At 47.4% G+C, this 10000-nt stretch overlaps 1 protein-coding gene across 1 annotated transcript in view; it reads right to left on the reverse strand.

The window, feature by feature from the left end:
• sema6ba (sema domain, transmembrane domain (TM), and cytoplasmic domain, (semaphorin) 6Ba) overlaps positions 1–10000 on the reverse strand; it is a 70068-nt gene that overhangs the window by 34816 nt on the left and 25252 nt on the right. The window contains exons 2-5 of the mRNA XM_031559901.1: positions 6840–6964; positions 4171–4285; positions 1319–1379; positions 945–1007 (exon numbers count right to left, since the gene is read on the reverse strand). Of these exons, the coding sequence (XP_031415761.1) occupies positions 945–1007; positions 1319–1379; positions 4171–4285; positions 6840–6945 (345 nt within the window). The 5' untranslated portion in view covers positions 6946–6964. The remainder of the gene's footprint in view (positions 1–944; positions 1008–1318; positions 1380–4170; positions 4286–6839; positions 6965–10000) is intronic.

The raw sequence follows: 10000 nt of genomic DNA on the forward strand, positions 1-10000 counted from the left end.
GCAGTTAGCCACATACAATCCCATTACGCCTCCACACCTCGGACTGATGGGGATACCGCACACACCACATCATCCACAGGGCTTTACAATGTACTGTTTCACACGCAAGCACAACTGTCTGATGTTTTTACCTAGTAATCAAGGACAGTAAACTGGCAAACTCTTGAATGCTCTTAAGACACAACTCAAGATGAGTCAGCAACTGTTCAGTATCTTTGTGTCAATAACTTCCCTAGGGCACTGGCTTATTTGTACCGTGGCATAAAGGTATCTGTAAGTCAACCTTCATAAATAAGTGTTTCTCTAAAAGACATTTCCTCTGAGAGTTCCCCTCACTCATTAATGATTCAGCTATTACAGTAACCAGTTTGTAGACCATTTAGAAATCCTAATCTTCTGGGTTAATCAATCCAGCTGAGCTTAAATGGGGGTTGTCTGCCAGCATTACAATTAATTAGTCTTTGAACCTACATGGACGGGAGATTTCGAAGGAAGAGATCAAAGTATTCCCACTCGTAACAACACACACAACTCTTCCTCATCCCCACAGGCGTGTGGAGTCTGTTCGTAACAACACACACAACTCTTCCTCATCCCCACAGGCGTGTGGAGTCTGTTCGTAAACAACACACACAACTCTTCCTCATCCTCACAGGCGTGTGGAGTCTGTTCGTAACAACACACACAACTCTTCCTCATCCTCACAGGCGTGTGGGGTCTGTTCGTAAACAACACACACAACTCTTCCTCATCCTCACAGGGGTGTGGAGTCTGTTCGTAACAACACACACAACTCTTCCTCATCCTCACAGGCGTGTGGGGTCTGTTCGTAACAACACACACACAACTCTTCCTCATCCTCACAGGCGTGTGGAGTCTGTTCGTAACAACACACACAACTCTTCCTCATCCTCACAGGCGTGTGGGGTCTCTAGTGGGCTCACCTCGTGCTTGCCCTTCATCCGGCAGATGCGGATGTCATTTCTGTTGGATTCCCAAGTTCTCTTCTGCGATAAGAGAGAGATCAGAGATGAGATTAGAGCAATCAATTTTCCTCATCAGATGAGCAATGACATCACTTCTGTGTGTGTGAGTGTGTGTGTGTGTGTGTGTGTGTGTGTGTGTGTGTGTGTGTACATGCATGCACTTGTGTTTGTGTGTGTGTGCACGTGTGTATGCACATATTTGTGTGTTCTTCTGCATTTAGTCACAATCAGGTAAGTGTGTGTTTGTGTGTTTGTGTGTTTGTGTGTTTGTGTGTTTGTGTGTTTGTGTATGCTGTTAGTGAACAATGATGCAAAAAGAGGGTGCGACTCACCTTGCTGTAGAACATTTCATCCCCTGCAATGTTGTCTAGCTCAACTCTATAAAGGTCATCTCTGAAATACACAAACAGACAGAGAGAAAGAGAGAGATAGAGAGAGGCACACAGAGAGAAAGAGAGAGATAGAGAGAGGCACACAGAGAGAAGAGCATCAAATAACTCTTCTAAAAGAGTCTTCAGTGGTGGCACACCTTCACATCCATCACACACCAGTTCCGAAGAGTCAGACTAAAAGCAACATCTACTCTCCATTTAATCTGCGTTAAGACCCTCAGCTGCCTAAGTTCTCCTCACAAAGACACAGATGATCTTAAACCCTGCTCCATCAACACATTAGTTCTCACGGGGACGTGCATTCATAGCTGTGACTCCCTGAGTTACCGCATAATGACTTATACAAGACATTGGCATTAAATTGTGAATGTTACCTACTTATGTGAATATTACCTGATTCCGTCCCATGTAGAAACACCATGCAGTCTGCCTTTCCTTAATATTCAGGGATCTGATCACGACCCTTCATTTTGAAAGAGGTATGTCTACATGGATACGTTATTGCTACACCTGAACACTTTGCCATGTTTGTGTAGGCAGACATCTTCGCAGAAAACTGCAATTTTATACGTCATAACTGACAGATTTGGATCGTGGCATCAGTCAATAAAGTACACTCTTGCGACGCATGCAGTGTAGAGGCCTGAGTGTCTGAGTGAGTGGCCATTTTGGGCTGAGGGAGGCTGGAGCTATCAGAGTTCTAGATCGCCCAGCAGAGCGGGATGCCCATGCAGCACGTTCACATCGATCTGTGGGGATATTGAGTTTTGTGCGCTCGATAGCATTTCCCGCGGCCACTGTGATGTCATGTCTCTCTCAGTCCCCCTGAGCGCCTATGGAGAGCAGTCCAAATGTGACACTGGCACCTCTGGAGAGCAGTCCAAATGTGACACTGGCACCTATGGAGAGCAGTCCAAATGTGACACTGGCACCTCTGGAGAGCAGTCCAAATGTGACACTGGCACCTCTCTGACCAGTGATGGGGGAAGCTCCCCCCGGTGCATGAGGGTGTTGGGGTTGTGGCTCCAAAACCCTGAGTGTGTACAGTATCGGCCCCTGAGTGTGTACAGTATCGGCCCCTGAGTGTGTACGGTATCGGCCCTTGAGTGTGTACGGTATCGGCCCCAGAGGGCCTTTGGCTCTTTAGTTGAGCATACTTAGATGTTTGCAAGCTTTACTCAGAATGGGTAAGATATGACAGTCCAGTATTTTACAGTTTGTTAATATGTGTGCCTATTTTCACAGAAGCACAAGGTGTCTTCAATTATCTCAATAGAAGACTACATTGACTACAATGTTAAGAAATGCATTAGAAGATTACATTGGAAGACTAGTGCTGACTCCGGAGAAACCTTACAAGTCAGGAGTTCTGTGTGACAGAATTAGATCAAACATAACCAGAAGGAGAATTCTATTTTAGTTGGGTCCTTCAGGAAAACACACCAAGGTTCGCAATGAGCCTCCCCAATCACTGTCTGAAGTCCCCTTCCGAAGAGTTACTCTGCAGGATGCCCTGTATGCCCTGCGTCGAACACCTGCACTTTACTCCACTGACACTTTTGATGTTTCTCAGGTTCTACTGCTGGACCCCTTAGAATGCTGTGGGTGATAATGGCTAAGACTAAGACTATCGGAGGGAGTAGAAGTGGGGAGAGACATCAACAGCATCAGTTTTCTTGTCTACACTCTCAAGAATGGAGACCATGTTTCTGACCCAGGTCATGTTTCAAAGTGGGGCTGAGGAATCCGAGTGTGTTGAGCGAAGTGAGGTGATGGCACTGATAAAATGCAAATGATGAACTGCCCGAAGGAACATCAATTCGTAACTTCTTAATGAACCTCTCCGATGTGCTGAGGAGCCTGAGAATCATAGCCTGGAGCGAAAGAAATCATCTTTAAGCCTTATTTGAAAATGGGTTGTGTACGAGAAAGGGCGGAGTGGATGCATGTGTCTCTTGCCATAGGCCAAATCCTTTGAAATCCAGTGGCTTTGTGTGTTAACTGTGTGTTCTGTGGGTCTGTGAATATTCACCTCCTGAACATCAGCTGACTGATTCATCGCCCTTGCACTTTATCTATCCTCACTTTAACGACTGTGTAAACTGTGTCTGAGTTATGGAAAGCACTCCATAAATAAAACACCTTCGTTATTTATTGCAGGCCCTCCAGACAAGACTCCCTCATAATCCCTCATTGGTCAAGTGTCAGGGTTGTGTTACCTTACAGTGGACTTGGAGTTGTGTTTAGGGGGAGAGCCTCTTAATGGGCTTCTTCCCTGAGAGCCACGGCGGAGGCAGGGCTTATAGTTCTGACAGAGATGGAGCGCCAGCCAGCGGGGCCTCAGAGAGGACTGAGGGCAGGGAGCACTGCCCCCCCTCCACCCCCCACCCCCCCACCCCCCCCCCCACACACCCCCCCCACACACCCCCCACACCCCTCTGACTCCCCACTCTCACTGTCAACCATAACCAGGAACATGTGTGAACCCTCACGGGGTGTTTAAGACCTTCTTTTCCGTTACTTTGAAGAGCACTAAGAGAGGCTTTGTGAGTAAGAATACATTCTCCCCCAATAATACTGCCTTAGACTTTGGACTCTTTGGGCAAGCATGAACGTAAAGAAACATTAAACACAGAGAATCATTCAACTCTGATCTTCAATACAAAGTCCCCAAATTCATTTGAGGCTGTCTGTTCATCCATAGCGCTTTCTATTTCAGTCATGCATGTCTGAAGCTGTCACTGTCCTGGCCGCTGAGGAGAGAGAGGCGCTGTGCTGAGGCTGCTGTTCACCTGCCGCCGATGTACAGGGTGCGGTTCACTTTGAGGACACTCTGGATGTGTAGAAGCTCCTGGCGCACGTATGAGCGATGGGCTCGACCCAGAAACACAGGATAGCGTCTGGCCACTGAGGAGAGAAACGAAAGAGAGAGAGAGAGAGAGAGGGAGGGAGAAAGAATGATAGAGAAAGAGAAAGAGAAAAAGAAAGAGGAAAAGAGTCATTCAGACGTTCCTTTCCTCTCCCCTCCTCTCCGAGGGACCAGCCGGTGCGGGGGAGCCAGGCTGGGGAAGGGGGAGCGAGGAGGACAAAGCCATACATCAGTGGGGCTGCCTGCCTGCCTGGTGTGGACAGGGCTGTGGCCTGCCTGTCCCCGCGCCCTTGGCTGGGCTGACTGATTGGCTCTTGCTTCTCCGCACCTTTAAATGACTCCCCCGCCTCCCCCTGTAATGTTATTGTTGACACACACTAACACATACACTGGAAATAGCTCTGTCCTTGCTGGCACATGGGCTCAGCAAAGCACACCCAAGATCTTTCCAATAAAACATTTAAGCATTTCACATAGCATACACATGACATTAGCGTGTTATGGTATGTGCAAAATATGTTTTTTTCCGAGCCCATCAGGCCTGATTTGCACATCTTCTGCTCCAGAGTGATACGTGGAGTGATATGTGGAGTGATATGTGGAGTGATACGTGGAGTGATACGTGGAGTGATACGTGGAGTGATATGTGGAGTGATACGTGGAGTGATACGTGGAGTGATATGTGGAGTGATACGTGGAGTGATACGTGGAGTGATATGTGGAGTGATACGTGGAGTGATACGTGGAGTGAAGAGCTCTTGAGAGGGAGAGCTCCGAGTAAGAGCCTGTCTCCTCAGCTTCTAGTCTGTCTCAGCTGCTGGAGGGGCCTCTAATGAAAAGCCCAGAGTGTCATTTTCATAAACGTCAAGGAGGCAACAGACGAGGCGGTGGGCGATTTTGTGTATTTATGCAGATGCTGTACATCAGCAAGCGTGTGTGTGAGTTGTGTATATGTGAGTGTGTTTGGTCTTTGTAAACGAGCGTGATGCTGTACATCAGAATGCGTGTGTGTGAGTTGTGTGTATATATATATATATAGTTGTGAGTGTGTTTGGTCTTTGTAAACGAGCGTGGGAAACTGTGTGGGCAGCAGACATGCACCCATTCATCCATGTGTGTCTGCATCTGCTCCCACAGACAGGTGTGGCCATGTACCTGTGCATGTACATCCCCTCTGCCCTACTGTCATCTCAATCCCAGGCCTGAGTCTTCATCTGCTCCCTTCTGCCCTCTGCCCTGCCTGGCCACGGCTGGCTGCCTGGCTGCATGCCTGCTCTGTAATGTGTGGCTGCAGTGGGAGACCATCTCTGTAATGTGTGTCTGAACTGGGAGACCATCTCTGAGACCATCTCTGCAATGTGTGTCTGCAGTGGGAGACCATCTCTGTAATGTGTGTCTGCAGTGGGAGACCATCTCTGTAATGTGTGTCTGCAGTGGGAGACCATCTCTGTAATGTGTGTCTGAACTGGGAGACCATCTCTGTAATGTGTGTCTGCAGTGGAAGACCATCTCTGTAATGTGTGTCTGCAGTGGGAGACCATCTCTGTAATGTGTGTCTGCAGTGGAAGACCATCTCTGTAATGTGTGTCTGAACTGGGAGACCATCTCTGTAATGTGTGTCTGAACTGGGAGACCATCTCTGTAATGTGTGTCTGAACTGGGAGACCATCTCTGTAATGTGTGTCTGAACTGGGAGACCATCTCTGTAATGTGTGTCTGAACTGGGAGACCATCTCTGTAATGTGTGTCTGCAGTGGGAGACCATCTCTGTAATGTGTGTCTGAACTGGGAGACCATCTCTGTAATGTGTGTCTGAACTGGGAGACCATCTCTGTAATGTGTGTCTGAACTGGGAGACCATCTCTGTAATGTGTGGCTGCAGTGGGAGACCATCTCTGTAATGTGTGTCTGCAGTGGGAGACCATCTCTGTAATGTGTGTCTGCAGTGGGAGACCATCTCTGTAATGTGTGTCTGAACTGGGAGACCATCTCTGTAATGTGTGTCTGCAGTGGGAGACCATCTCTGTAATGTGTGTCTGAACTGGGAGACCATCTCTGTAATGTGTGTCTGAACTGGGAGACCATCTCTGTAATGTGTGTCTGCAGTGGGAGACCATCTCTGTAATGTGTGGCTGCAGTGGGAGACCATCTCTGTAATGTGTGTCTGAACTGGGAGACCATCTCTGTAATGTGTGTCTGAACTGGGAGACCATCTCTGTAATATGTGTCTGAACTGGGAGACCATCTCTGTAATGTGTGTGTGCAGTGGGAGACCATCTCTGTAATGTGTGTCTGAACTGGGAGACCATCTCTGTAATATGTGTCTGAACTGGGAGACCATCTCTGTAATGTGTGTGTGCAGTGGGAGACCATCTCTGTAATGTGTGTCTGCAGTGGGAGACCATCTCTGAGACCATCTCTGTAATGTGTGTCTGCAGTGGGAGACCATTCATCACTATATGTGATTTCTGTGCTGGGCGCCCCCTCCTGACCTTTACTGCGTAGGGGTCTCAGACAGAACCCCACCCCTCTCTCTCACCCCACCCCCTAGTCCACTAGTCCCTAAAGTACCCTGGAGAGGGGTCCACCTACCCTCAGCGGGGGTGGAGATCAGAGGACCCGGTTCCTCTGGAAAGGAGGCGCTGGCCAGCTGGAGAAGCCCCAGGAGCACGGTGAGAGTGGAGCGGAGCGTCGCCATGGCAGCCGGGGCACCAGAGCTGTGGGAAGGAAAGGAGACGTGACATCAGAAACAAGAAATAAGCAAAACAAAAACACAGCAGAAGCCCAAATAAACACAGGACTGAACGCATTCATCAACACTGACACGCCCATCGTAGGCAGCGCAGGAATGCCTGACGCTGCTCCCGTAGACCTCCCTGGTGCAAGGCCGCCTGATCACTGTGAAAGATTAACGGGTTAAATACTGCTTGTGCCATTCACACGGCAGGACAGCTGTTGGCTTTGAGAGGAGTGTTTAGGTTTACAGCCCCAGTAAACGCTCCCAGTGCTATTTTGTCAATTTCAATCACAACAGAGGAGACAATGTCTCACACCAAAGGTGGCAAATTACAGAGCTGGTGGCTGTAAATGCCTCTACGCCACATTCTCACCGTCTAGGGAGTCAGGGCAAAAAACACGAGGAGGCTTTCACAGGCTGCACACAGAATCCCCAGAGGGACTGAGCTCATAAAGGAGTAGAACAGGAGGATAAAGGCTCGTCACGTCCGTGTCTATGCATGAGAGAGGAGTCTCATCTCACTATGGTTCTGCTCTGTGTATTTCCCATTTACTCCAGCGAAGGGTTAAAATGTGTGTGTAATGTGTGTGTGCGAGAGGAACGCCCTTCTTCTCAGTGAGTGGCGTGATGATGCAAGCACTCTCACAGCTCAGAGGCTCAGCTGCAGGACGGGACTGCTAATTAGAAACCTGATGTGTCTAAACAAATCACTTGGCTGACATTTTCCAAAAACATAATGACGGCGACACTCAATATGAAGGCCAGAAAGTTTGGTCTGTGCATGTGGGATTCACAGTGTCTGAGTGGCTCTTCTTTCTCTCAGGCCTGATCAGGGCATTTCTCTTAAATTGGGGGGCGGGGTTAGAGACATGAAAATCTGTTCTATTGTATTTTATTCTGGTTAGGGGGGGGGGGGGGGGGGCAGTGGTAGAGACACGAAAATCACAAAAGACATGAAAATCTTTTCTATTCAGGTTAGAGACACGGAAATCTATTCTATTCTAGTTTTATTTCTGCTTTTTGCAGTTTACGCCTCCTTTAGCAGCAACTAGATTACCAATGATTAAAGGTGCTTTCACACACTCACACACACACTCACACCACCCTCTCACACACATTCATATACTACTCTCTAGCACTCACACACACACACACACACACACACATATGCACACACACATTTACAGACACACACAAACACACACACACACACACACACACACATATTCACTTTTTCTCTTGATTTGCACAGTCATACTCTCATGTATAGACACAACAAACAAACATCCTCTCACACTCGCATTCAAATACATACATATTTCATGCATGCAGGAGAGAGTCCCAAACACAAATGTATACCCAGAGGATTCCTCTTTCCTACTCTCTCCCTCTATCTTTCTACCAAACACAAATGTATACCCACAGGATTCCTCTTTATTACCCTCTCCCTCTCTCTTTCTACCACACACATCCTAATATAAACACATTGTTCACCCACTGCACTGATTAGAGAGGTCTGCAGGTCAAGTAGCTGACCCGTTCAGGAGGTCAGAAAACAAAACTCTGCCACCATCTGTGTTTGCACCTCTGGCTCCATTGCGCACTCACTCATTTATAATTTACGAAAACGACATGTGGAGCCCAAACAACACATTACCATTCAAAATAAACTGCTGACTGGACGCAGCATAGCTACTGCTAGCTGTGCGGAGGAATGCAAGATGCCCGTCATTTTAGTGGGCTTTCTATATAATCAATTCTGAATCAATAAAACCTAATCTGTCTGATTAGGGAAACGAATGACCCGTCTCGGTGGAATGGCGGTGGTTTAAAAAAAAAAAGAGAGAAAAAGGCTGAGCCACAGTCCAAACAGCGCACCGTCAGAGTGTACACGATGTGGTGATTTAACTCCATTTGTTCTGCTCACCGGTGGGACATGCCAGTTCATTAAATCCCACCATTTTGACAGGGCTGGAACAATGCAATTATGGCCGCTTAAAGAGATAAGGTGAGGAATAATGTCATGAAAGCCTCCCTTAGGATAGGGAGAACAATTCTGATGCTTCAAGTGATCAGAGAGAAGGTGAGAGCGAGAGACTGCTGACCATCTTACTGTGAGGTGTGCATCAGAAACCCTGTGCTTTGAATACATCGCTCTCCTCGAAATAGTGAGCTACCATACAGAATGTGTGTGCGAGTGTGTGTGAGAAAGAGAGTGTGTGTGAGACGGAGAGTGTGTGTGAGAAGGAGAGTGTGTGTGAGACAGAGAGTCTGAGAGCCTTCCCTTTGTTTCATGAAGACTGAGAGAGGCAGTAAAAGCACATGGAGGCATATGGTGAAAATAATACAACAATAAACTTCTTGGAGACACTCTTTAATACTCCGTCTAACCTTTCCCTCCCCCCCCGTCTGTCCTCACTGTCCTCTTTCTCTCTTTTCTTCCTTCCTTTCTTTCTTTCTTTCTTTCTTTCTTTCCAAACCCAATCCTTCTGGGCTAAACCCCTTGGTCAGAAGGATGAGAGAAAAGCTAAAGAGAGCACACAAATGCTGTCTCACAAGACAGGACCCCATTGACAGGGACCTTTGGACGATCTGATTAATCTTAATCTGCTCCTGTGAACAATGGACTCAAGTGTCATGAAGCCAGCTTATTTATAGGCCGTAGAGGCGAAAAGTGCAATCCTACTATGACATCCATCCACTCCTCTCTTAAAAATCCATCTTTATCTTCAAATAAAGTAGAGCGAGGAAATTTCAGCAGCGCATAACTTAAACATTGCAGAATAAAAGTGAAAAAGTGAAAAAAGATCCCCTGACAAACAACCTTAGGCTGGTCATTTCTGTATCAGCTAACAGCAATTTAAAAATGACCTGGGGTGAGGGAACCCTTGTTATTAGTATATAAAAATAAATGATTTGAAAGGGGGTTACCCAGGAAGTCACACGGTCAAAACGTTAGCCCTGACCAACTCGCAAATCAGCTAACAAGATAAACACACACTGACACCAGCACTGA

Source organism: Clupea harengus, chromosome 22 (assembly GCF_900700415.2).
Source record: "Clupea harengus chromosome 22, Ch_v2.0.2, whole genome shotgun sequence".
In the NCBI taxonomy this organism is placed as follows: Eukaryota; Metazoa; Chordata; class Actinopteri; order Clupeiformes; family Clupeidae; genus Clupea; species Clupea harengus.